Source organism: Paramisgurnus dabryanus, chromosome 1 (assembly GCF_030506205.2).
Source record: "Paramisgurnus dabryanus chromosome 1, PD_genome_1.1, whole genome shotgun sequence".
NCBI classification, from domain to species: Eukaryota; Metazoa; Chordata; class Actinopteri; order Cypriniformes; family Cobitidae; genus Paramisgurnus; species Paramisgurnus dabryanus.
The window spans coordinates 6,646,536-6,674,471 of NC_133337.1; the positions used below are offsets into that span (position 1 = coordinate 6,646,536).

The 27,936-nt window shown below is 36.8% G+C and overlaps 2 protein-coding genes across 5 annotated transcripts in view; one reads left to right on the forward strand and one right to left on the reverse strand.

The window, feature by feature from the left end:
* slc41a2b (solute carrier family 41 member 2b) overlaps nucleotides 1-21,872 on the reverse strand; it is a 34,420-nt gene extending 12,548 nt beyond the window's left edge. For 2 of the 3 annotated variants that reach the window (XR_012337389.1, XM_073815850.1), the window contains exons 1-8: nucleotides 21,788-21,872; nucleotides 20,310-20,912; nucleotides 19,807-19,914; nucleotides 13,775-13,846; nucleotides 12,511-12,655; nucleotides 12,284-12,430; nucleotides 6,775-6,922; nucleotides 6,611-6,690 (exon numbers count right to left, since the gene is read on the reverse strand). Coding sequence is in view for 2 of the 3 variants with exons in the window: in XM_073815850.1 (XP_073671951.1) it covers nucleotides 6,611-6,690; nucleotides 6,775-6,922; nucleotides 12,284-12,430; nucleotides 12,511-12,655; nucleotides 13,775-13,846; nucleotides 19,807-19,914; nucleotides 20,310-20,801 (1,192 nt within the window). In the remaining variant the exon portion in view is untranslated. Of the gene's footprint in view, nucleotides 1-6,610; nucleotides 6,691-6,774; nucleotides 6,923-12,283; nucleotides 12,431-12,510; nucleotides 12,656-13,774; nucleotides 13,847-19,806; nucleotides 19,915-20,309; nucleotides 20,913-21,689 lie in introns of all 3 variants that reach the window. The other variant, XM_073815851.1, reaches the window with a different exon arrangement.
* A 643-nt stretch (nucleotides 21,873-22,515) lies between these two features.
* nopchap1 (NOP protein chaperone 1) lies at nucleotides 22,516-27,500 on the forward strand. Of its 2 annotated transcripts, none has more exons than XM_065265590.1 (4): nucleotides 22,516-22,655; nucleotides 22,787-22,858; nucleotides 23,186-23,319; nucleotides 27,036-27,500. In XM_065265590.1, exons 1-4 carry the CDS (start codon nucleotides 22,547-22,549, stop codon nucleotides 27,207-27,209), a joined length of 489 nt encoding a protein of 162 aa, XP_065121662.1. In that variant the 5' UTR covers nucleotides 22,516-22,546; the 3' UTR covers nucleotides 27,210-27,500. The 2 variants fall into 2 exon arrangements, with proteins under 2 accessions (XP_065121662.1, XP_073671960.1); XM_073815859.1 differs by having other exon boundaries at nucleotides 22,787-22,852.
* Nucleotides 27,501-27,936: the final 436 nt, after the last annotated feature.

Genomic DNA, 27,936 nt, shown 5'->3' on the forward strand with positions numbered 1-27,936 from the left:
TTAGTTAATGTGTAATGTTGCTGTTAAAGCATAAATAATACCTGTTAAATGATAAAGCTCAAAGTTCACTACCAGGCGATATATTTTCTTTAACAGAAGTCCCTTTCAAAGCTTAAAGCAAATGAATTTGGACTACAGCCCTCTACTTCCTGCTTTAATGACATCAGTAGAATAGTTTTTTGACTAAACTCCGCCCACAAGAATACGTCCGTATACAGATAAGTAAATTGTGTGAAAAATACTGAATTTTTTTACATGTGAAACATAAACATATGTTATATTGCCCACTGTAAACACAATCAAAGCTTCAAAAACACAGGAAGAATGGGACCTTTAACTAGCATACCGCTAACTCAGCAGTCACAAATTGTAAATGTTGGGGGCGTACATCATTGTAACGTCACAGTTGGTGTTATGTTGAGATTGGTCTGTTTTCAGTGGTCTTTTGCATGCATGAGGTTTACATAAGAAGAAGAAGGAAATAATCGTGTTTAAGAAACACAATATGACTTTTATTATTTATCTATGCCTATGTAAATACAGATTTTCATTTAACGGCACCTATAGAAGAACAGTATAATACAGTATAATATAAAAAAGTAGATTTGTTATAATAAAATGGTTTAAAACACAAGAACAGAATAGTGTTTAAGTAAATGCAAAATGAAATAATCAGAACAGAATATTAGCAAAAAATGCCATGAACTCCACAAATAAAACAGGTGTTAAGAAGCTCTTTCCACTCATTAAAACCTGTAATGGTCTTTCTGCTCATAGTGTTCAGAAAGGGATCAACTAGAAGAGGTCACGACAGAGTTAACGGCATTTCAAAGTGATGCTACTAAATCAACAGATTACTCTCCTTAGCCCTCAGCCAAACACAAACAATCATCTGAATTATAGTGAGACACATAAGCAAAACTCAAAGATGAAAGCAAATCTATGTGTCACGCATACAGTGGTCCATTGATGCCAACAATGGCAATAACACATTGCATCAGTAAAGGGACGATTATCTTTTAGCACCACATATGTCTTTGTACAATTAATCCCAACAAGGCAGTGTTTGTGTTTTACGGAGAGGTTACCATTACACCATGCTGTGCCACGTCCCTGTGGCATTGCTGGAGAGACGCCATCTGTACCCAGGAGTGTGTGGGCATGTGTCTGCGATTTTAATCAGCCAAGGCTACCATTCTCTATCTCACACAAACAAGCAACCAGCACTTCGGATTGGGCCTGGGGAGCGTGAGGTATGACACATTTTTTACACTTCCTAAAGCAATGAGATTCAGTTCATTAAGGAGAAAATTTCATGAACATTTATTTCAAAATTAACTCCCCCTAATGCCATTCCAGATGTATATGACTTCCTTTCTTCAGCTGAACAGAAACTATTTATTATTGAAGGGCATCTATTATGCAAAATCTAAGGTGTTTGGACATAAACGTCAAGTCAAGTCAATTTTATTTATATATAATAAAAGCATGAGAAAACACAGAAAAATTTGTGGACAACAAAAGTTGCAGAGTACAGTGGCTAAGATTAAACCTCGGACACAAACCTCACCTGACAATTAAAAAAATCCACCCACTTAGTTTTAAATCAGAGCAGTCTCATTAGACATGCTGTTGAAATCACATTGACAAAACCCCACCCACAGTCACTGACTGACAGTCCTGCATTACCATAGTTTACATCCTTCAGCGAGTTGTACTCTGTCTCCAATATCTGAATAGTAAGTTACTATTGTCTCAGGCTTTATTAACAGGAATCAGATCTGTTTTAACTGAAAGCGCTCAATGTCTCTTTTAGTAAGGGAGTGAGGAGCTGTGGCTCATGTGCATTTAAATGTCCAGACATGAAAATAAAATTCTCCCACCCAAATTGGGGCATTTTGGACATGCTATAATAAATGTTATGTGTGATATTTTGAGCTGAAACTTTACAGACACATTCTGGGCACATCTGAGACTTATATTACATCTTGTAAAATTGGCACAATAGGTGGCCTTTAAAAAGCAATCATATTATCATCTTTAACATGGTGAAGCTCAAAACAGCACATCATGTCGATCATTAAAGCAAATGACTCTTGGGTTAATGTCTTCTGAAGCGAAATGATACATCTGTGATGACTAATATTTTGATCTTATTTAGCTATTCATACGCTTTTCATTAGTATTCATAAAACAAATCAGTGCATTCGTTTACAAACTTCACAAATCACATATTTAAATAGGTATACATAGTAGCAAATACAAAGGTAGCAAAGCAAAGTTTGTAGGCAAGTTCTGGCAAATTTTTATCATGATTTGGCTACAAATAAAGACTGACAAAATAAAGTTTTTATATATTTACGTTAGGAAATGTACAAAATATCTTCGTGGAAAATGATCTTTACATAATATACTACTGATTTTTGGCATGAATGAAAAATTTATAATTTTGACCCATGCAATGTACTTTTATCTTTTTCTACAAATATACCAGTGCCACTTATGACTGGTTTTGTGGCCCAGGGTAACATATATAACAGTGGATCATGAGACACATGAGAACCAATGAGATCCAACGTAATAATGATATCGCCTTATTTAAAGTTATTTCCGTGATTTGTTTTCTCTTACAAACATATTTGCTTCAGGAGACCAGTATTTACCCACTAGAGACATTTGGATTATTTTAATGATGGATGTGTGTGCTTTATGAAGCTCCAGCATGTTTGCTCCCATATAATAAGATAACATGATGGCACCATATGTGTTCAACTGAAGATAAAAAGACATAGACATACATCTGGGATGCCATGACGATGAGTAAACTATGAGAAAGGTTTTATATCTTTGCCAGCTATTCCTTTAAAACTGGTTAAGCTTTGCCTGCCAACAGGAAATGATAGCAGGATTAACGTTTATAGATGCTGCAATCTGGGTTGCAAATATGATTTGCTGGATGAGCATAAGGGGCGTGTTTTTATGTATCATTTCTGTATGTTGGTATGTATGGGTGTAAAAACATCATATTTTGAGACAAAGGTATCTAAAGTGTTTATATGCTCTGATGTTGAAAATCTCCTTTAAATGCACACATAAACACTCAAACAGCTGTTTGGTGCGACATGCAGGAGTGCGCAGATAGACTACAAACAACATAAATGTCCCTTATTAACTCTTTTCCCACCAGCATTTTTTTTTAAGTTGCCAGCGCCAGAATTTTTTTGATTTTCACAAAAGTTTAATGCCTTCCAGAAAAATGTCTTCTATAAATATTAGGGCTGTCAATCAATTTAAATTGATTGATGAATCGCAACTTAGTATCACATTTTTCCTGTTTCCTTTCCTATTTCCATAAGACAGTGTTTCTCAACCCTTGTCCTCAAGGACCCCCTTCCAGAATGTTTTAGATGTCTCCTTATTTAAACACCTGTACCAACTCATCAGCCTCCTTCCAGAATGTCGCCCTAACAAGCTAATGATTTAAATCAGGTGTGTTAATTAAGGAGACATCTAAACATTCTGGAAGGGGGCCCTTGAGGACCAGTGTTGAGAAACACTGCCATAAGAGATAAACTTGTCCAATTAATAAACGCACCCTGCAGCCAATAATCCTGCTAACTTTTCACTGTATTTCAGCCTTTTACCATCCTTCAGCTTTATCTCAATAAGGAAACATATATTAAAAGCTACATCCACAGATCTGCCCGAGGTCTCGTGTGCAGCATTAAATAAGTGAAATTATGACAGACATTTTATCAGGTAAATAATCAATACTTAACTGATGAATCGCAACTTAATCACGCATTTTTATATGTACTATATTTACCTTAATTTAAAATGTTTCAAGTTTTTAATACTATAATCAACATGGGCATGGACAAATATGGATGCTTTATGCAAATGTATGTTAAAAACTTACTTATTCATTTAGCTGACGCTTTTATCCAAAGCGACTTACAATTGCGATATATGTCAGAGGTCGCACGCCTCTGGAGCAACTAGGGGTTAAGTGTCTTGCTCAGAGACACAATGGTGTGTCACAGTGGATTCGAACCCGGGTCTCTCACACCAAAGGCGAGTGTCTTATCCACTGCACTATCACCATCCCAAAAATAAAATCACTGCATCCATACCTTAAATTACTGATAAAACTAATAGATTTGGCGCACACACAAAGTGAAAAAACTATATCAATATGTTACTTTTTATTCTTTCTTTTATCGTTTGATTGACATTGAGAAGCAGATAGTAGATCTACTGTAATGCAAGGATTTAATATAATGTTACATATCAAAAAATTTTCCCAACAGTTTATCAAACATTTACTTTACAGACTAAACAGATTATAACTGCATGAATTATTGTCAAAACAGATATTTTTAAAACTGTAATTCTGTCTAAGGGAATATATTTCGGGGTCACATGCCTGTGTGCACGCTTCAGATGTGTCAGTCAGCGCGAGAAACATCGTTTTCGAGCCTTGTCACTCTTATTAACTCTTTTAACATCAATCAGGTCCAGAACTTTCTCTCTCTTAATAACTATTTTAACTTCAGGCAATTACTGCACTTTATTTTCTAAGTTCTGCATGTTTTAATACCGAAACCATAATGTCAGACGCTCAAGTGGATGGACAGGAATAATTTGTATTAGTTAAGCATTTAGGATGGTACACCTCTCATAAAACTTACAAATAGAGATAATTTTATAAATTTTGCAAACAACGTGCTACCTAATCGCATGTTAATATAATTAGTGTCGTTAAAATAAATTTACGTTAACATGTTACGAACACGTTAATTTTGGCAGCCCTAATACATATATAAACATACAATATATCAAAATGAAAGAACAGACTCTCTGCTTTCAAACAAACAAACAAAAACAAAAAAAAAACTATCATCCTATCCTATGATTTGTTTTATTTTATTACCGCTTAAATATGGGTATTTTTTTTTCAAAAAAATACAAAATTTTGAACAAAAAGCTGAGATAACTGCATTTTTGTAAAGGACTTTTGTTAGCGATCAGATTCAGAGCCATGATCAAAACATACACCGAGTTTTTACCATTTTAGAATTAGTGGATGCTGAAGTGTTTCATAAGTTGGGTAAGAGCGCCACCTAGTGGAAAATAGTGGAAAAATTGATTGCCGTAAAAACTCATCAGGAAAGCATCATTGGCAGGGAAATGCTTTCTTTTAATCGACGAGATAACTCGCCAATGGCCGGGAAAGTGTTAAAGGGATTTAAACAAAAATCATATCGCTTTTTGAAGAAGTGCCTTGGTCCTGTTTCCTTTCCTATTACCATAAGTGATAAACTTGTCCAATTAATAAATGCACCCTGTGGCCAATAAACCTGCTCACTTTCCACTGTATGTCAGCCTTTTATCATCCTTCAGCTTTATCTCAATAAGGAAACATATATTAAAAGCCACATCCACAGATCTGCCCCGAGGCATCGTGTGCAGCTTTAAATAAGTGAAATTATTTATTTATTTATCAGGTAATAACAGCCTAAAAGTGTATGACAACATCAACCGTCATATTAGTCGTGCTATAGCCAGGAAGATGGTACTGTAAGTAAGAGGTTCCCAAACTGAGGATTTACAGGCTTAAACCTTCTAGGAGACACAGCCAAAAATACAAGAACAAAGTGAGTCAGGGTTAAATGGACATATTCATGTTTTAGTTTAGCCTATTATGCAGACTATTGACCATAGACTTCAAGAGTTCTCCAGCGATGTGTTAGGAGAGATCGAGTGTCATACTAACTGTGGATAGTATATTCCTAAAGGCACAGTTTACCCAAAATGAAAAGTCTGTCATCATTTATTAACCCATAAATGTCATTTATAAAGGGAAAGAGTGACTTTTATCAATATATGATTTTACAGTATAAAAAGGAGTGATGTGAACATTCTTTAAAGCTGAGTCAATGGCTGGCGATACAGATACTAAGTAAATTCATGTTAGTGTCAGTCCAAAAGTTGTTGTCTGTTTGTTATAAACCACAAATCTCATCACAGTGTCATTTCAGTTCATGAGGTTGATGAATGGTTGGGACATTTTCTACCAACAATGCTTTATAAAAGTGACAGAAGAAAATAAGTATGGAACTACACAAGTAAACCAAATCATGCTGAATGTTATTTTTATATAAAAAACAAAGTACAGAATGTAAGCTTTAAGTAAGCAATGTAAGGTAAAAGAGCTTACGCCGTATTGTGAATAAGTCAACGCTAAAGGGTGTTGTTAGGCACAATGCAAAGAGGGGTCTATTGCAAACCCTTCAGCCATTACTTTTCCTTAAGTACCATATTGCTTTTATTAAAAATGGTTAACATACAATACAGATAATAAAGTAAAAAATAAAGAAAATTAATGCAACTTTCATTTAGGAAAATCAATAGTAGCCTTTCTTCTGGGAAAAAAGTTCCTTACTGACTGTGAACTGCAACAGAATCAGTTTATGTTCGCTAAAAGTGTTGCGAAATGATACACACAGAATCGTAGGGTGGGGCGGTCATAGCTGTGTTTTATCGTAAACAAAATACAGCTATTAACCAATCAGAATAAAGGACTGTTTTATAAGAAATATAATCTTACCATTGATAACAGGTGTGTACACCACAATTCCAGCCAGGTTGGGATCCGATACAGTTTTATCCAGGATAAGTCCTCCGATACTAAAACCAGAAAAAAGTTCATTTATTTTAAGGGCTTGTATGTTGTATGGGAAGAATGAGTTAACATACGTGTGAGTGTCTAACCTGCTGATGAACATGGCCGTGATAACCGGCTCCCAGCCTGAGTACAGCAGCTGACGGCTGGCTGGGTGTTTAGAGGAGATGACCATCCATAATGGGGTCAGACACATGAAGAAGGCACAAACCAAAGACGACACGTATGGGTGTGAGTCTGAGAAAGAGAGAGAGAGAAACCAGTGAATACAAATACAAGGACGCACACCAACTGCCGTAGTAGAAAGTTATTTCAATGAATGTTTACAAAAAAACACCCTCTTAAAAGATCAGAACTGTTTTATGTTATTATTTTTAAACAAATTATGTTTGTCAATAGCCTTGACTTAGATCAGGGATTCCCAAAGTGTGGTACGCGCACCCCCAGGGGTACGCGAGCTGCCACCAGGGGGTGCGCGAGAGGAAAAATGTAATGGCGGTCTGTTTCTTTAAGTGGGATTTTTCCATACAATAAATAAATAAAAAAATGAACAGTAAACATTTCCTTTTTAATCGCTTTTATTTTAAATAAAAAACTATAATTTATTAGTTTTTGATAGAAACGTAGAAGACAGCTGCTGTCTTTTTCTACGCACTGCTCTTCTGTTATGCACTGCAGCCTAAATGCGTGCCAACTCGTTTCATTCATTCCATATATATTATAAATATGCTTAACTGACTGAAATCAGGGAAACTGTCATGTGGGACGTCTTATGATAAAGTTGTTAGTCACGAAGGAGGAGAGGGACCAAGAGAGAGAGACTTTTTTATGGCAAAAATAGAAATAATGAAATGTGACGAGACATGGGCACAGGCAGGGGCGCCGTAAGGGGGGGAAAAGTTAGGACGATTCTAAGGGCCCATGAACTTTTGAGGGCCCCAGCCAAGGACTGTGCCGCAAACCCAACCCACTTAAGCTGAGCCCTCTTAGCTCCGCCCCGTCTTTACTCTGCGTTTTAGCGCCGTCTTCAATCCACGGTCTCCAGTGCGCGTGAACTTCAGAAGAGAACAAGGTGTGTGTATTTACTGCTATTTGCTATGATATCTGCATATGTGCGCTTCCTTACTATAAATGCAGTTTACACAAAGTTCGCTCTGTTCACCTCAGTTTAAAAAAGCACAAGGCGATTTACGTTCTCTGTTTTATGTTATGATTCTAACGCGAAGTCACCCCTTATAAGCTGTTTTAATTAACATAGCCCGTATAATCTAATTAACATAAATTAGAAATGCGATCGGTTACACACTTCAATGTTTTGTAACGCAATATGCCAAGGAAGTATTTTTATGCAGTCGTGAATCGAGTTGATTGTGATAAAACTAAAGGCTAAACTAGTCCAGTTATGTATATTGAAGCTTCTCACTGCAACAGGTTTAAGAAATCAATGGAAATCTATGTTGCAATCTGCTATAGTTGTCATTCATTTCATTTTACAGTCCCGTTGATAAAAAACAGTCTAAAGAGTCATTTACGAGTATAGCTGTTTTCTCAAGTTCACAGTTTCAATGATCTGTCGTTATTTTTGCTTTACTGAAGCTGCTGGTGTGTGAAACTTGTTCTTTACCTTATAAATAATGCTAATAATTATAATACAGGCTTTGGTCAAGCATTTTTGACCCAGTCTTATTTGAGGCATAAGGTAACTGTATAGAAAAGATGCATTGTTGTTGTTCGCCATTTTTAAATGCTACAATGTTATTGGTGTGTGTAACAGCTCAAGTATACAGTATGTCACTGAGACTGCCTGTGAAAATCAGACTAAAGTCTCAAATCTTATTGTGAAATAAAAAACATCACAGTTTAATTTCAAGCATTAATTTCACTTTGATTTCAATCGCTGACATGACATTACTCAGTCAATATTAAAGATATCAAGTTTATATTTTCACAAAATGTTCTTTACATTATGTAGGATGAATTTATGTGGAAAACAGTAAACCACAAAGAAATACTTCAGCTGGGTTTTCACAGGCATGGTCACATTTATCTTTAATCTTTAAGAACGTAGCATTTTCTCTGAATATTCGATTAATGTACTGTATTTTTCAATTACATTTACATTGCACAATAAATTATCTTAGTTTCAGTCATTGTAGGTGTCTATAAATACTGATAATTGTGGTCATAACAATAGCAAAATAAATAGTTCTGTATTATTAAATTACAGACAAAGATTTTGAATAGCTACAGTAGGTTGGATTGTATGTTTGGTGCGAAATGGGTATGGTGGGGGCCTGACCCCCTATTCTTTCATAGGGCCCAAAATTGCAAGCGGCGCCCCTGGGCACAGGATACCCGAGCAATGTGTTTTCATGCATGGTAAAGATACCGCCAATGAATTATATAATAAAATACATAAATACTTACTGTAGAGAACTTATTAAAAGCTTTCACTTAATTTTGTTTGAAACTTGAGCTGTTATAATGAATCTGCAAACTTTTGGGGGTGCGCCAACCAGGTTGGGACATAGAAGGGGGTGCGCAGGAAAAAAAGTTTAGGAACCCCTGACTTAGATGAAGATCAGATCACATTTTATGACCAATTTATTCAGAAAACCATGAAATTCCAAAAGGTTCACATACTTTTTCTTGCTACTGTATATTTATTGATTTAAGTTAGAACAAAAAAAAAGAATCAAAACCAGGCTATTTTTTATGCCTGCTCCAGAGAGATCTAGATCTGTGTTAAATGGTGGCCCAAAATCCTCTACCCACCGGCTCTAATTAGATTTAAGCAGATTAAGACTAAAATATTTTTTTAATTCAGATAAAATCTTTTGATGTAAGCCTGACTCATTCCTTATCACAAACTTACATCCCAAATCTGTACAGTAAATCCCAAAATCGAGCCAGCGTCTGTGCGTGACCATATTTAATTTGAGATGGTCATGACAGTAATGATGGCATAAGCTGCTCTTTCTCTTGGCTGGCACGGCGGCAATGGTTTTGGCACGGCCATGCCCTCACCTTACTTCACCTCAGTCAGGCTAAAAAAAGGAGCACGGTGCCGAGTCTGGGCCAGAGTGCCACTTATCACAATGACTCATTAACCTCCATGAAACCAATATAAACACCAGACTAAAAGCCAGAGCGGCCCACAAGCCACTTTCACACCTTAATGTTTGTGTGTTTTAGTACAGGAGAGGGAAAGAGCAATGAAATGTGCTATTTATGCGGGTCTGATAGAGGAAAAGAGGAAAATGTTAGCTATGTTTTAAAATCTAGACAGCTGAACTTTAATTGCTGTGGAACTCATAAACGTTGTTAGGGAATTTGTCATTTACTACTGAAAGTATTTATCTTTATTTATGTTTGGTGTGTGTGTCTCTGTACAGAAATGATATAGCGAGCCCTGTGTGTGTTTCATGAAAACGTGTAAGTGTAGACCCTGTAGGCAGGTTATAAACTCTGTCAAAACACTCTCATTGTCCAAACGCAGACTCATTAGCAGCCTGACCCGACCCATAAAACATATCAACCCCAAGGCCTGGCTTCACCATAACTTAAACACCTCACATCAGCTGTCACCTGCAACAAGATATGCTTACTTAAACCTTTCGTTACCACATTTTATGAAGACAGAGAACAGAGCTAAATCAAATAATTAATTTCACAAGGCAGCATTCCAACACAACTTCTGACATATCCACTTAAATAACATTTGCTCAGGACACAAGTGAAGGATCACCCAATGTAAAGGGATACTTGTGCCCTCTTGTGGTGTAATATAGGTAATGCATGTGATTTGCTCTAGAGACCTGGGTTTAAAGGGGACGTTTCACAAGACTTTTTTAAGATGTACCCAGAGTATATATGTAAAATTCTAACTCAAAATCCCATATAGATAATTTATTGTAGCATGTTAAAATTTTCACTTAGTAGGTGCGAGCAAAAATTTGCTGTCTTTGGGTGTGTCCTTTTAAATGCAAATGAGCTGATCTCTGCACTAAATGCCAATGCCGTGGTTGAATAGTGCAGATTAAGGGGCGGTTTTTAGGGATGCTCCGATCGATCGGCCGCCGATCGGTATCGGCCGATAATGGCATTAAATGACTCGATCGGTGCTCGCTAAATCTGCCGATCTCATAAACCGATCTTTCTGTTTACTTTTGTCATCAAAAGGATCCTGAATGCGGCTGCAATTAAAGACATTTTTTACGTAGCGCAAGCATTTTTACAACCCGTTGCTCATGTGCGGCGTGCAGATTTGTATGTCTCTCTTTGCCTTTACAGAGATATGCGTATTTTCTATGCGGACACGCTCCGGTCAACAGCGCGAGGCGTCTTCACATCCCCATCAAACAGCATATACAACACATATCTATCACGGACAATTGCATCCTCATGCCAAAAGTTTATTATTTGAATGCGTTTTAAAGTTTTGAGCGTTTAAACTTTTATTTTCCTCACAGCTGCTTGTCTGTGTTCAGCCGTCGCCAACACACAGCAGCCTGTCATCAGTGCATGTGAACAGAGCGATCTCTCTCTCTCATGTCTTAAAGCTGCAGTAACCTAATTAATCTCTCAATAAAATCCCTCTCTGCTCTTGACTAAAAAACTTTTATACTTCATACGAATGCATGTACATTTAAAGGGGACAGAGAATGAAGAACCATTTTTACCTTGTCTTTGTTGAATAATGGTAGTCTACCCGCATTCACGAACATACAAAAAGTGCTAGACATGCTAAACATCTCAGTCTCATAGAAATTCCTCTTTTAGAAATGTCAGCCAAAAAACAGCCCAATCTGAAAAACTGATGCTTATGACATCACAGGCATCTAACTGCCCCTCCACTTTGAAATAATTGGCTACATTTTTTGAGTGGAGCAAAGTCAGCCAATCAGTAATGAGATTGCAAATTAAGCCAGTAGGGGGAGCCAAATAGGTGCAAAACCACTTGTTTAAAATCCCCCACCCTAAAAGAGCTATCTGAGAGAGGTTTTGAGAAAGCTTCTAAGGCATTACAGACCCAAACTAAAAACATTTTGTCTACATGTCACATCACAGAACAAGGATAAATACTCCGTTCAATCATTCTATGTCACCTTTAATTAATACAGTAAAGACTGTGAAGTGTTTTATTTTCAGTAATTTTAGGAGACATAAGCCTTTTTAAAGCCATATTAAATTTCTCTTTGCAGAATAAATATTTGTTGTGCTTATTTATTTGAGTCTCTATTAAAACAATAATATACCTAATTACTGCAAGTAATATATCAAAGGCAACATCCGTGGTATTATTTTATCTAAAAAAAATGTAACAGTTACAGTCATCAAAGAGCTTGCATATCAGCTTTTAAAAAAATCGGTATCGGAATTGGCCAATCACGAAGATTACAAATCCGTGATCGGTATCGGCTGCAAAAATCTTGATCGGAGCATCCCTAGCGGTTTTATCCCCTTCTGACATCACAGGGGAGCCAAATTTCAATTACCTAATTTTCACATGCTTGCAGAGAATGGTTTACCAAAACTAAGTTGCTGTTTATTTTTTCCACATGTTCTATGTTGATAGAAGCACTGGGGACCGCTTACCTATACAGTTGTAAAGGCCCTGGCTGATCCAGGCTAGGATGGCCAGCGTGATGAGGTCACCAAAGCTGGCGGCAATAGGCGTGGCTACATTATCAGGGTTGATGCCCGTCTTCTTAGAGCCCACGATCACACCCACCATTATTATACCTGCATTAGACAACATAAACAACAGGCATTTAGAGAAACACTACATATATGAGCATTAAAGCTTCATTTGTAGTTCATACCCTGCAGCATAGATGCGATGAAGGCTGTAGCTACACTACTGGAACAAAGTAACACTGCGTGATTGAACTGGAACTTTCCTTCAGGAATCCAGCCAAGTACCACAGCTGCTACAGCTGCCAGGAAGCCAATAACTGTGGCCTGCACCTGAAAAATGGGTAATGTCATGTCTGCATTAACTTGAATAATAATACATATAGATCTCATAGTGGTAGAAAACAGCAAATGCACCCAGCTTACATGGAAAGCCTTTAATAATGCCATTTTTAAAACAAAGAATCATTCATGCATTTAATTAACAAAGTGGATTACAAAGTGTACATTTGAACATAATGCGCTGTATACAATAAAAAAGCAGTATTAAAAATTCTGCACCATTTCTAGGTCACAATTCAAATGTAACCAAATGTGTGACTATGGTAACTTTGTACTCAAGGTCTAATTCGTTCCTTTATTCAAAGCAGAAGATGATGTTTTTTAACTTTCTCATATCATGCTGGGTTAGCAGACTATCAGGTTCATGTCGGCTTATGTGCATGCTGTCATTAAAGCAAAATTTCTTAAATCCATATTAATTTTTGGTTCACTCAAATTGGTATGCTGATAAAATTATTTGTAAAGAAATAAAAATATGAAACAGAAGCAGTTTCACTAACTCCTGTGTCTTGTTCAATTATGTGTGACAGCAGGTTTGAATTTCTAAATATCAAAATTGACTAAATCATCAAATATTTGTTTAACTTGTAAGTAAAAACTCTCATGCAAAATAACTTGTGTGCATTTAGTGTTCTTGTAGCTCAACTAGTAGAGCATTGCTTGAGCAGTGCAAAGGTCATGGATTCGATAGCCAGGGAAAACACATAAACTGACAAAATGTATAGCTTTATCTGGTAATGCACTGTAAATCACTTAAATGGCAAATATTATGCCCATTTTTACAAGATGTAATAGATGTCTCAGGTGTGTCTGTGAAGTTTCACCTTAAAATGCCACAAAGATCATTTATTATAGCATGTTTAACATGAACCTATTTAGGCAGGAACAAAGAGAGAATAGCATCTTTAGCCGCCAAAATGCTAAAGCTTGCTAACAAATACCTTTAGAAAAGCTTTTGGGTAAAATTAACCAGTCAGTCAGTGACTGTGAGTGGGGCTTTGTTTTTGTGATGTCACATTAACAAGAGAATCAAATATAATAAAATTTTAATACAGTATAAAGCAAGAGTGTAAATATTTGACTGGGAAACAACTTTAAGAAACAGCTCACCTGTTTCAGTGCCAAGTTTCCAATAATGAGATTCCATTTCTCTATGGGTGAGTCCATTTTCCCCACATTCACCTAAAGACAAAAGGATTGAAGAATAAACTTTCTATTCTGCATTTCTTTAACAGAAACATATTGTGTGTGGAGGCACCATAGTACACTGACGGTATCAAATGGTACTATTATGGTACTTGGTACTCTATAAGGTACTTTAAATGGTACAGCTTTATGTACCATATATTAAAGGTGCATTGTGTAACTTTTAGGAGGATCTTATGACAGAAACGCAATATAATATACATAACTATATTATCAGTGGTGTATAAAGAACTTACATAATGTATTGTTTTTATTACCTTAGAATTAGATGTTTTATCTACATGCACCGTGGGTCTCATTACTTGGAAGTCGCCATCTTTCTACAGTAGCCCTAAATGGACAAACTGTAGAGTGTGTTTCCTCACTGTGAATCAGACGATTACATGTTTGTCCTGTGGCGCCTACCGAACTGTAACTTCTCTATGCTTTTTATTAGGGAGGGGTGAGCAGTAGACTGAGCCGTTGGTTGCAATTCACAATCTCACCATTAGATGTCGCTAAAAATTCACAGTGGACCTTTAAATATAATAAATAAATAAATTGTTTAATTTGGATTTTCAGCAATTAAACACATTGATAAATACTAAGATCGTCTTAAATTATACCGAATGGCGCATCATGAAAAAAGTAGGACGGCTCATGCGATCATGAAAGCAGCTGCACATTTAAGCGTGAACTGTCATCTGCGAACAAGATAACAACATTTTGGGTTCAGAATACATCTCTGCCCACTGCATAACAAGATGACCGATTCCACTATGAGCTAACACAATGTGTGCTTAAGAAAACAAAAATAAATGTGAAACAGCAGTGTGTATGAGAGACACGTTTGAGGAGCAGAGAGCAGCTCAGTTTTCTCCAGCTGTGTAAGGGCGAACAGAAAGACCCTGACTCCACACCAGCGGGGTTTGTTTATTTTCTCCAGCTCGAGAGGGGATGACACATTTGCCATAAGAACTCTAGACTTCGAAGTGAGCGGGTTGAAGCTCCTCTGAGTCCTGAAATCCCGACCAGAGGGGTGAGAAAACACTAGCTACCAAAAAATATAATCACTCAGTCAGCAGATAGCAGCCGAGACTCCAGAGTCGTCCAGAGGAAAGGCCAAGAGTCAAGTTAGTTGAGTTTGTGAAGATTGACATTTGTTTTTTTTTGTTTTTTATTAACATAAAACGTCATTTAACTTGATGTATTTATTGAGCTCAGCATCCTAATTTGGCAAAACACGCCCACATGGCCTTTATTACATCATCAGTAACAAAAAGCTGTTTTGAAAACATTCATCTTGATAAAAAAAATATATGTGCAAGACCAGAGACATTCAGGACTTCATTTTTAAGGTTTCACGTTGTCTCAACAGCCTGTGTGTGTTTGCATTCCTCGCTCAGATATAGGGAAACACCTATAGAGTCATAACCATAATAACAGTCTAGCCAGCTGTTTATTAAACTACACATATATCATTTACAGAAAGAGTAGATATGAATTGCCAGGCCCTGACAGGTGTCAGCATGCCCGAAACAAGCTCAGATCTCAACATAAACCGCATCACCGCCTGTGTTTGTGCAACACTTAACAAGACTGACAGTTGTCGTAAAGTCAAAAAATTACAGGTGTTGGCGCAACAAAATTACATCATTTCTGGGGCCTGTTTCAATAAGGAGGTTCAACCAACTCTGAGTTTAAACTTGAACTCTGAGTTGACTTACTCCGAGATAGGAAACTCTAAGTTTTCGGTTAGAGAACAGCTGATCTGAGTTAGTTCAATCGACTCTGAGTAGGTTGACTCTCAGTTAAGCGCGTGCACAGCCACAATGAAAAGCCACCATCAATGGAGCTCAGATATTACGATTTACCATGGCGAAAGCATGTAAAAAAGAGGTCTAAATCCTTTTAACATCCTTTTATATTTTAAAGAAAAGTGTTGTTTTTGGAAATTGCTACTCTAGTAAATGCGTACATTTAATTTTTCATCACAGTTAAAATATCAGAAGTAAATAAACTGAGGATTGTACGTTATTATATTCATTTTAATGCAGATGCAATCCCATGGACAAAAATATGACAGCAGCTCATCTAAAAATGAAATTAAGCATAATACTTTGGCATATAAGGCTACGAACTTTACAAATGTTTTTCATGAATAAAACAGAAATTCGCCGAGCCGGGATTCGAACTCAGATTGCCAACAGTATGTCTGCCCTAACCACTGCACACAGCACTACCCACTAGACCAGCGATAACGACGAGTAGATACATAAGAAATGACAAGGCAACAGTTTAGATGTAAATGCATGGACACAAAGACTGATATTAGTGACGTAAGGATATTTGTATTTCTAAAATGACTGCAAAAAAATAAAAAATTCAGCTCACATAAATGCAAGTGGATATGACAAAAATCCACTCAAGGTCTAAAAATCCTCTTGCAACATTAATGTTAATTCCTACAAATAAATGCAGCATTATTATCTACAGGATCCTCTGTAAAAGCACTTAAAATTTTAGTCACTTAGACGTCTTTGCACCAAAGTATATCAAATTGGCTTTACTAGTCATCTCAATATACTGTTTAATTTTTGTTTTGTTTAAATTTAAGTGTAACTTATAAAATACATAAAGCACTAAGGTAAAATGATTTGCACTGGTTATTTGATTAAAGACAGCTAAAAACAAATTTTACAGTGTACGTAATAAAATGTGCGCAATGAATGAATGTACTAAAGCAACTAAAAAGATTAAACACTGCTACTCCTTTAAAAATGGGGAGGAGACCACAAGAAACTCTGAGTTTACAGGTTAAAACCTGCTCCTGACCAGGTTAGGTTTAGAGAGTAAGTTACTCCGAAAACAGACTCTGAGTATAAGTTACCTCTCCTTCTGAAACAGGCTTGACTTACCCTGCTGTCTTAGGTTTAACCTACCTCTCATTTTGAAATGGAAAACTCAGAGTTTCCCTTATTTCAGGGTTAACAAACTCAGAGTTTGCACTTAACCCAAGGGGTCCAAAAACGCGTAGACGCGTTTTGACGTGTTTTCTCCTAATCATAGCAGAATCAACTTAAAATACTCCATCATTAATAATCATACACTTATGTGTTTGACATCATTTGAATCTGTGAAGGGTCCTCTTTAATATGTGTACATTCACAATAACAATAGATCTTTGTGTTTTTGTCAAATAATAAACAGGGTGCGCATTCAGACATTTCTGTCTCCGTCAGCTGTCTCTCAAATCACGTTACAAAAATCATTTGAAACTCTGCGAATACTCGTCACACAAACATGATACACATATCCAAAGGAAGCCTGAAATGTCTACTTTTAAACAAGCTAATTATAATCAAAAACAAATATTGACTGTTTATATAATCTGCATTGAAGTAAAGAGAGTACTGTTTTACCTGGCTGACTTCATTATCTTTAATTCGGTCACGCCCACAGGCGGTACCGCTGTTGACATGGTAATGAGGAGCAGCTCAAACATTAAGAAGTAAAGTTTGATTTAAGTTCAGATTTAAAGACTTTACCGCATGTTTGGATTATAAACTTTATACACACACGTGAGGAATATCTTCCTTTATGTCTGGACATTAAGGAAGAGAAGCGCTTATCTTTAACATTACCTAAGAAGAAGAACAATGAAGGACGCACTGGAGGAGGATATATTCCTGAAGAAACTGTAAGTCATTTGTCTTCATTTATATTTGCTATCATGTTGTAATATGCTTATGGCTTGTGCAGTTCAGCCTACATAAGCGACCTCAGCAGACTGCACGCTTCGGATTGAAAAACTTTCGCATTGTTTACAAACGAGGATGCGTGATCACGTAATGGCGGATTTCATTGTTACATGCTGTACAGTGTTAGACACAGTTATTCACTTTCGTATCCTTTATGGCAACTTTGAGTAATGCTGCACTGCGGGATCTGCTGTAATATGATATTGTTTACATGCAACGCATTCCATACATTGTACTTTACACGCGACACCGTTTTATTATGAGCGCCGCGTTGTTTCCACGGAGACGCGAGCTCGTGCACATGGACGCCATATGCGATGTGTTTTTAAAGTTCATACTCGCTTACAGAAACGCGTTTAAAGGAATAGTCTACTCATTTTCAATTTTAAAATATGTTATTACCTTAACTAAGAAGAGTTGATACATCCCTCTATCATCTTAGTGCGTGCACGTAAGCGCTGGGGCGCGCTGCGACACTTCGATAGCATTTAGCTTAGCCCCATTCATTCAATGGTACCACTCAGAGATAAAGTTAGAAGTGACCAAACACATCAACGTTTTTCCTATTTAAGACGAGTAGTTATACAAGCAAGTTTGGTGGTACAAAATAAAACGTAGCGCTTTTCTAAGCGGATTTTAAAGAGGAACTATATTGTATGGCGGAACATCACTTTTGGGAGTACTTCGACTCGCCGAAAAAATCCGCTCCCCTTCTCCCTCTTATAATGGGAGAGGGAGAGTGTTACTGCGCCGAGTCGAAGTACCAAAAGTGCTGTTCCGCCATACAATATAGTTCCTCTTTTAAATCCGCTTAGAAAAGCGCTACGTTTTATTTTGTACCACCAAACGTGCTCGTATAACTACTCGTCTTAAATAGGAAAAATGTTGATGTGTTTGGTCACTTCTAACTTTATCTCTGAGTGGTACCATTGAATGAATGGGGCTAAGCTAAATGCTATCGAAGTGTCGCAGCGCGCCCCAGCGCTTACGTGCACGCACTAAGATGACAGAGGGATGTATCAACTCTTCTTAGTTAAGGTAATAACATATTTTAATATTGAAAAAGGGTAGACTATTCCTTTAAAACAGAAGCTAGACGATAAGGGGATGGTCATCTGAAAACAGCTTTTTATATAACTAATCACTGCAGATGTTTATCTGAGATGATCTGAATTTAGTTTATGTACATGATAGTTTATCTGGATGTAGTGCTATCATTTACCCATCAGTTATGTATGTAAGGGTATTTCTGTGGACAATTTATGCTAACAGCTGTTCATAACTCTCTTACAGGTCTGCATCCCTCTCATCAGTACAAAACTATGAAGTGGAAAAACATATTCACACTTTTTGGACATAAAGTTATATGGTAACACGAGCCACATGAAGTTTACAGCTCTGTTGTTTATCAGTTTCTTATACAATTTAAGTTTTTTAATAGGGTTTGTTTCCAAATAAACTGAAAATGTCCTACTGACCTTCATTTCTATTTTGATTATATTGTTAACTTCTTAATAAACCTCAAACAAACATGTATACATTTGTCCTCACATTCTTTACTGTAGTTCCCTCTCACATTACTGCCTCATTATGCAGCTCATTATGCGAGCCTTTGTTTGCTAGCTGTCAATCAATCCTTCTCGCATATGGCCCCTCTAAACAAAAAGTGTCTTACAATTTCTAAATCAATATATTGGTTTATGTGAATGAGTAGGCAGGATGGTTTTCACGTCATTTTAAAGAAAAAACTCTAGACTACTAGATTCTCTTTAGAAAAGTCTTGTTAAAACATGTTTAGTATGGTTTTTGTGGACTTATATCAGTGACTTAAAAATTTTGCTTTTTTAAAAACCATGCATAAAAAAATTTCTCTCAAAAGTACGAACATGTACATACATGTAGCTCATATAATATTTTAGCCCAGTTTGTGCTGAACACAGTGGTATGAGACACTTGCCATTATTATGTTTTGAAGCAACTGAAAAAAAGACCAAATGTAAGAGCATGTCAGAACCTCTGACAGTGTCCCAAAATGGTCGGACCCCAGAGGGTTAACCACCTTTCTGAAACGGGCCCCTGATCTCTAGGTGAAATATTATAATATTTTGAAAACAGTAGGTGGTGTTTTAAAAACATTGTGTGTGTAAGACATCTTGGTTGTGTGGGGGATGTCACGTGACGTGTATCGATACTAACCGCTGTGGAAAGTCTGGACGCGAGAGTCATCTCCAGGTTTCCTTTTAAACCCAAGAGAGCAGGAACCAGGATGAAGATCTCAGTGATGTTCTTAAATGCTTCCCAATGCTGAGAAGTAAAGGAGATATGACAGAATGTAAGCAGTGCTTATTCCTGAAAAAACCCAACTTGTTGATGTCTCCATGGGTGGCTGCTTACTGTATCCAATCAAAGCAGCCCACCTCCAAGTTTTTATTTTGTGATGCCGCCTAAATTATATGTATCATATCCCACCTTTACTAAAAGTCTGTGGATCCATGCGATTTGAGGTGTCTTCATGTCAATAACACCAATGTAAGATGAGTTTACTTTGGTAAAAATACTTAGATCTAAACAAATCCCTACTCCTAAATATAAACAACAAGCTAATTCTGAAATAAGTCTTATCTTTTTCCCATTTAGTCTTATGGCAATATGTTATCCTGATTTACCAATAAGTGTGTGCAGAGCTTTCTGAATCTCACCTGTACTATATCCAGTACCACTCCGGCCGACACCGTCCCAAAGCCAGCCAGGAGGAATGGCACCAGTATCTGTAGCGCCATGGCCAGGGGCGACTCTTTGGGAATGTTTCTGGCTAGCTGCTGCACATCTTCCTCGCTCTCCTCTTCGTCAGCTTCCTCTCCTGAAACACTACATTCAGGCAGCATGGGTTCAGTCTCCTCATATCTGCCCTCACCCGGGTCAGACAGGCTGATGGACGTTCGCCCGCCTCGGTCCGAGTGGCGCCGAGACTCACGGTGCAAGCCGTTCTTGAGGGACTCCGGTTTGGGCGTGCCAAGGTCTACCATGGCCAGTCGTTCCTCCTGTAGGGCAGTGTAACTGGAAGGTACCATGGTCTGAAGCATGGAGGGTATGGGTCTTAAAGAAAGAGAACTCCAGGCTCCCCCGGCCTGAGCCGCCAGACTAGGTCCCAGGGAGCTGAGCACAGCGCCCCCTATGGTTCGGAGGCTCATACTGTAGACTAAAGTTAGGTGGGCTCATGGCCCTCGGGAATTCGGGAAGAGCAGTGGATTACTAGAATAGACAGGTGTTCATAACTTTTTGAAGTTGTAGCACTGCAGCGACTGTAGGAAAGCATAAAGGGAAAAAGTTTGTTGTGCATAAGACTTAAATATCACTATCATTATGTGCCTGTCATCTGTGCTTAGTACACAGTCTATGCATCAATTACCTAAACATCAATTACTGAACACACACTTGGAGATGACACGTGCCACTTCCTTTAAATAGTAAATGTGTAATGGGTAAAGGTAGCAAACCCTGTTACACCAAATTAACTCTAGAAACTAACTCACTGTATCCAATAATCTCATCTGAAATAGGACATGACAGTAAACAATACATTTAACAAAATGCAAAAACACACCTGAGTGTTATAACGCATTATAAGTCAATAAGTAAGCAATATAAATACAATATAGAGAATGTAGGTGGACTTTGTAAATAAGAAGCATTGCATACATTTAGCAATGGTGGATGACCAACCTAACTAAAACTGAAGTAGGTAAACAAACACATTTCTCAAACACACCGTTGCTTAAAACAATAAATGATGATGACTAAAAGTCTTTAACCGAAAACAAAAGTATACATGCATCATTTGACTATATTATGTATGTGATGCCGTGGCAGAGAGGATTGTTTTAAAAAACTAACGTTAGATATACTAGTCTAAATATGCCAGATTGTGTAATGTTTAAAAAGTTTATAATAAATAATACTCAATTGTGTCGTAAGGTTTAAGTAATTACCACATGATATATATTATGCATTGAAATAATCTCGACACATTAAAGCATATTTTTCAGCTGCCCTATCACACACACACTTTTTAAACTTACTCATAATGTTTTCAAATAAAACTGATGTGTAATCTTATCTGTAAAAGATGTATCTGAGCTCTCTGGAGGATAAAATGATCGTATCGGAATGTATTTACCGAGAGATTCCTGGATGCGAGTTTGCTTCTTCCCTGAACGCGACACTGGCGCTATGACAGCAGCGGCGCGTCATCACTGCCGGGCACTGCGACAGCCACGTACATTTCAAAATAAAGGTCCGATAGCAAATCTTGCGTTTTAAAGTAGGCCTGCTTTTCATGTATGACGCAAAATAACTTAAGTACAAATAACACATAAATAAATAAATAAATAAATGCAGGAATACATGCAATAGTAAATGAATTAATACAAATGATTTGGATTCTTTGCATGCAAGCTTTACAAACATACATAAAAAGCAAGTTTTAAGAAATTACATCTATATCATAAGGCACCATAAGCATCCTGTCATTTTTTGTTAATATGAAGATCAGTTGCAAAAATTCTTCTTCCTCCTGATACATAAATCCATATGGTCAGAAGTAAGTCGGTTTAAATATCTGGCAGTTCGGATTTTACTCTGAAAATATTTTTTAAAAGACATCCTAAAAACCTTGGATGATCCACAAAACAAGACAATTAACTTACGAGACCACAAAATAAGTTACTAAGGTTTATATGAAATCAACAACATTGTTATGGTTATGGTTATTATTATTATTTAAGTAGTAAATAAAATATTAGACATTTAATATAATAGCATAATAATAGCATCGTTTTTTATGCACATCCACGACTGTCGATGGCGCCAAACACGAGTGCAGCGTGACGGCGACTTGATCGTTGAACCCGGAAGTTACTGTATCGTGTAAATTCACATGTGGATTGTAGTGCATTTGTCTTGCGAGTGGCTAGTTATGGATCAGACACAAAACATTGTCAATAAAATCTCTTCTAAAGATTTGTTGACATGCGGCAACGGGAAAGGTAGTGTATATTATGTGTAAATAGTTGTTATTTCAGGCTTACACAAGTTTGTATAAAGCATCTTTTGTGTTTGTGTTTATAGTCAACATGTTTGTTAGATAAAAACACGTTCCATTCGGGTTTGTTTTCAGGAATCCACGAGAAACTTCTATTGAAGTCTAAAAGTGCTCGTTTGGAGACTCAGAAGGTGCCCAGAAGTAATGGTATTTGTAACTTATTGTTTTTCTTGCCGTCATCTGTGCTGAACAAATCGGATTAAAACAGATTATCAGCTGTTTACAATGAAAACCATTACAGAATGTCTTTATCTAACTTTAGTTTATGTGGGTGGTTCATCTTCTCCAGATATCATCCCACCAACAGAACCCAGTGCGTTACCAGTAGAATCACACAGAGACCATTATAGTTTCCATTAAAACCAATACAATTTCTCTAATGGTTTCTGTTGTTTATTCAGCAGGCATGCTTTATATATATTAATGCATAACTGCTATAATATGTTGACAGAGACTATGCGTGTTGTGTTGTAGTGTTGGACAGACTACAGAGTTTCCTTCCCCAAATCGCCCAGGCAAATGAGACGTTAAGACAGCAGGCTGAACAGGCTCCTGATGGATGTTTTGACATTGAGAGTGTGGAGGATGCAGAGAAAATCATTGAAATGGTAAAGTCCTGTTTTGCCACACATAACATAAAGTGCTCAGCACCCCTTTTAAAAGATTTTTCTCCATTTGATAGTAAATATGAGACAATTTTGCTTTTTATACAAAACATTCTATTATGTTTTATTAAACATTTATTTGTATTAGCAAAAGAATGAAAGTCACCTGCCATCTTTAGGATACAAAAAATAACACATTTAAATCAAATGAGGTGATGCAAAAATTAATACATCCCAATAAATATGTTAGCAGGAAAAAACTCATATAAAATGTTTTTAAAGGATAATTCCGGTATTTAACACTTTGAGTCTCATTTCTGGTTTGTTTTGGATGAACTACAGTGATGGACACTGAAATTTTGACAATGGGTCCTGTCTTGACTTTTTGACTCGTTTAGAAGCGTCTCTTGACTGCTTGAGAATGGAAGTCAAGGACCATGCAGAAACATGTCATTAAAACAACACTTAACGTTTATTTTCAAAACTGTGCTACTCACCGAGTTGTTCGTGGTGTTCAATTTTTTTATGACAATTAAGGTTAAGGTTCAATAACTTAACGTACAATGCTCAGTTTACTTACATCTGATATTTTAACACTGATGAAAAATTAAATGTATATACGCACTCGAGTAGCAAACTCTTTTCTTTAAAATACATGTTCATAGTTGCTGTACACTTGCAGCAGTACTTTAAGTTTTAGTAAGGAAAAGTATCCGGACCTCTTTGTCGCGTGCTTTTGCCATGGTGAATTGTAATATCGGAGCGCCATTGATGATGGCTTTTCATAGTGGCTGTTCGTGCGCTTAACTCAGAGTCAGTTTAATCAGAGTTGCTTAAACTAACTCATTTCGGCTATTCTGAAACCGAAAACTCAGAGTTTCTAATCTCAGGGTTAATCAACTCGGAGTTCAAGTTTGAACTGAGAGTTGGTTGAACCTCCTTACTGAAACAGGCCCCAGAAAGCAGGGTTAACTTATCACATTAACTCTGAACTCTGGGTTGATTAACCTAAAACTTGCTTACTCTGTGTATGTCGGTTCCAAAACACAGTTTAAGAGGTAGTTTAATCAACTCGCTGAAAGTAACCCAGAGTTAATGCGCGCTCGCGTGCTTAACAACATAAAGGCATTGTCAATGGATCACAAATTTCACGAGTCAGTATGGAAACGTCAGAGAACTTAAACGTTTTTAAATTACAGGTAACATTATAAACCAATGATTTCAGGTAAAATTAACGTTTTAGGATCGCTTGGAAGTGCATGATTACAACACAGATAACATTTATTAATTAATACTTTTAGAAAACCAATTTTACCTAATTTAATAAAGTCCGATATTTATATTAAATGTGTCAAAATGTTTTGTCTGCACTACACATCTAATAACCTGTAAAAAATCATAGATTTTATATATAATTTAAAATATGTACTCATTCTGAATATCTTTGTGGCACATAAAGTAGATTTGTCATAGAGCTTTTTAACATCTTTTTAAGCATGATTGTATTGTGTATAAATAAAATTATAATTTTCATTATATTATACTTATTTTACTTCTGCTACTCTTAATAGCCAGCTATGGCCACCTGTGTGATTATTGATTAGACTCATTTCCGATATTCCCGGGTGTATTCCAGAAAGAAGGTTATGTGCCTCACCCGGGTAAGTTTAGGAGTAAGCAAGCGGATAACCTCTGCTTTTGATCCAAAAAAACGGAGGTAACTTTCGGGTTATGTAAGTAACCATAGCGGGCGGCACAGTGGCTCAGTTGGTAGCACTGTTGCCTCACAGCAAGAAGGTTCCCGGTTCGAGCCCCGGCTAGGGCAGGTGGCGTTTCTGTGTGGAGTTTCTGCATGTTCTCCCTGTGTCCGCGTGGGTTTACTCCGGTTTCCTCCCACAGGCCAAAAACACGCAAGTTAGGCAAATTGGACATACCAAATTGTCCCTCCCCCAACTTGTCTATAAATCAACTTGTCTGAATAAACTTGTGTATGGATTACCTGGTTCTCACCATGAATATAGCCGTAGATGCTGGAATGGCGTTAAGAAATAAATGAAGTCAATGAAGTAACCATAGCAACTGACACTCTGAGGATAACCTGCTTCGGAGTAATAATTAATATGTGTGCAAATACATTGTCATTATTGAGCCAGAAATAATAATAATAATAATAATTACTGAAGGACAGTCTTCGATAGGCATGTGCATTTAACCTGACCTACAGAATGACACAGATGAAGCACAGGCATGATTTAACACTTACCCACAGAATGACACGGGTGAAGCACAGACTTCATTAGGTGACACCCACTAAATCACAGACATGGCATAGTGGTCAGAGATTTCCTATTATCAGTTAGAATCATGTACATAATGAAGTATAAATATATAATAATAATAATAATAATAATATATATATTTCATAGTATCATATTTATTTCTTAAACATGCACTTCAGATCCTTAGCCTCCTCTCTACATTTGATCTCTAGTCTTTTCTAAATCACCTTTTTTCCTTTAAAATGGGACTTTTGCAGCTCCTTTCCAGAGCTACCATTTTTAAGCCAAAGGGAAATTGAGATATTTGGTTATATTAGATGATACAGGACATATTAGAACATGTTACTATTGGCACTAATGTAAAATTTCTATTCTCCACTTCTGTCACAGCAGATCCTAATCGTCCATTGCAAATGAATGATCATTCTTAGTGTAGTGTACTGAAAAGCATTACACAAAATTATTGAAAATCTGTAAGGACTGTAAATAAGCTTTACAATTAAAAGAGGGTGCATTAATCTATCAGCTATCAGTAAGGCCCAATCCCATTTTTCGGTCTTCCCTCTACCCCTTAGTTTTGAATGTTCACGTGAGAGTAAGAACCAATCGGGATAGCCCTTTCGCTCTCGTGAACGTGCAAAACTAAGGGAAAGGGGTAAGACGAGAAATGGGATTGGGCCTAAATGTTAAAAAAGATGGTGATACAGTGTCATACAATGGAAAGTCCAAAAACTAAACGGGGTCACCCAAAGGAGCAGAAGTAAAATAAGTACAATATAGTGAATATTATCATAGTGCATTTTATGTTTACACAATACAATCATACTTAAAAACTGTAAATAAGCCTTATGACAGATTTATGCACTATGTGCCACAAAAGATATTCATAATGAGAACATATTTAAAATCATATATAAAATCTATGATTCTTTTTTTAAATATTTGTATTTTCGTTGAGACACATGTAATATTGGACTTACATGGGGTAAAATAGTATTAATTAATTTGATCTGTTTTCAAGTCGATTATAAAACGTTAATTTTCCCAGAAATCATTGGTTTATAATGTTATTTCTCATTTAAAAACTGACGTTTATATGGTGACTCGTGAAATCTGTGATCCTTTGACAATGCCTTTATGTTGTTACCGTGAGCGCGCATTAACTCTGGGTTACTTTCAGCGGGTTGATTGAACTAACTCTAAAACTGTGTTTTGGAACCGACATACCCAGAGTAAGCACGTTTTGGGTTAATCAACCCAGAGTTCAGGGTTAATTTGATGGTAAGTTAACCCTGCTTTTTGGAATACACCCCTGGTGGTTCATAGTGTTAATTGTAATGGAAACCATCAGATTTGTATTTTTCTAGGTTGGAAATATCAGGCATGTATATAAAGCTTTAATTTGATTTTTTTTAATGACCAAATGTGTTTGTCATGCAGGATGTTGCTCTGGTTGAGCTGGAGGACTCAAACAGTAGTGAAGAGGAGGTTGAGTCATCAACATCGTCTGAGGAAGACAGCTCAGAGGAAGAAGTTACTGCAGAGACATTCAAACTTCCAGGACAAAGAAAACGAACAGCCAACATCCAGGTGCTGGGAAAGGAGGGAGAGTGAGGGACACTGGCTCGGGTGAAGGACACCTGTTACTCAAAGCTGTTTCTATGCTTCATGTGCCTTTCATGTTTTGGAAGCCTCAAGACTGTTATTAGTTTGACATGACCATGAATCTGTGATCTCCTGCTAGATGGGTTCAGAGACTGGCATTAACACAGTGGCATATTTGGAAAAATAATTATTCCTCCTATTGTTGGAGAAATGACAACAGACTTTGTTGAATACTTCAATGTACTGTACATATATATAAAGAAAAATTAGGTGTTGTAATAAAAAAACACATTTTTTGTAGTATTTGTTCTTTATTGGAAAAGAACGGTTTACCTACACTCTTTCAGTTCATCAGTGTTATAAGTTGTAATACTGTTGCATGTAATGACATTTGGCAACTGACACATTCAGTATGACTGTTAGCTTATACAGAAGACTGAAACACTGATAATAACATTTTCCCTTTTGTTAAATGCATAACAAAAGCATCACAAGCGACCGTAAACCTTCCGCAAATACCTGATAGTTTCACATTGAAAGGTTCACAGTGTGTTTTTCCATCAAACCTGTCCTATATTTTTGTACAAAATAAATTACTTCCTTGCAAAGAGAATTGTCAGTTTATATTATTTCTTTTCAACATTACCAATCATCTTTTGTCTGCATGGAATGCAAAATTAAATATATAAAATAAGTCCATTTGTCGTATTTAATTAAATATATACAGTTATGCTAA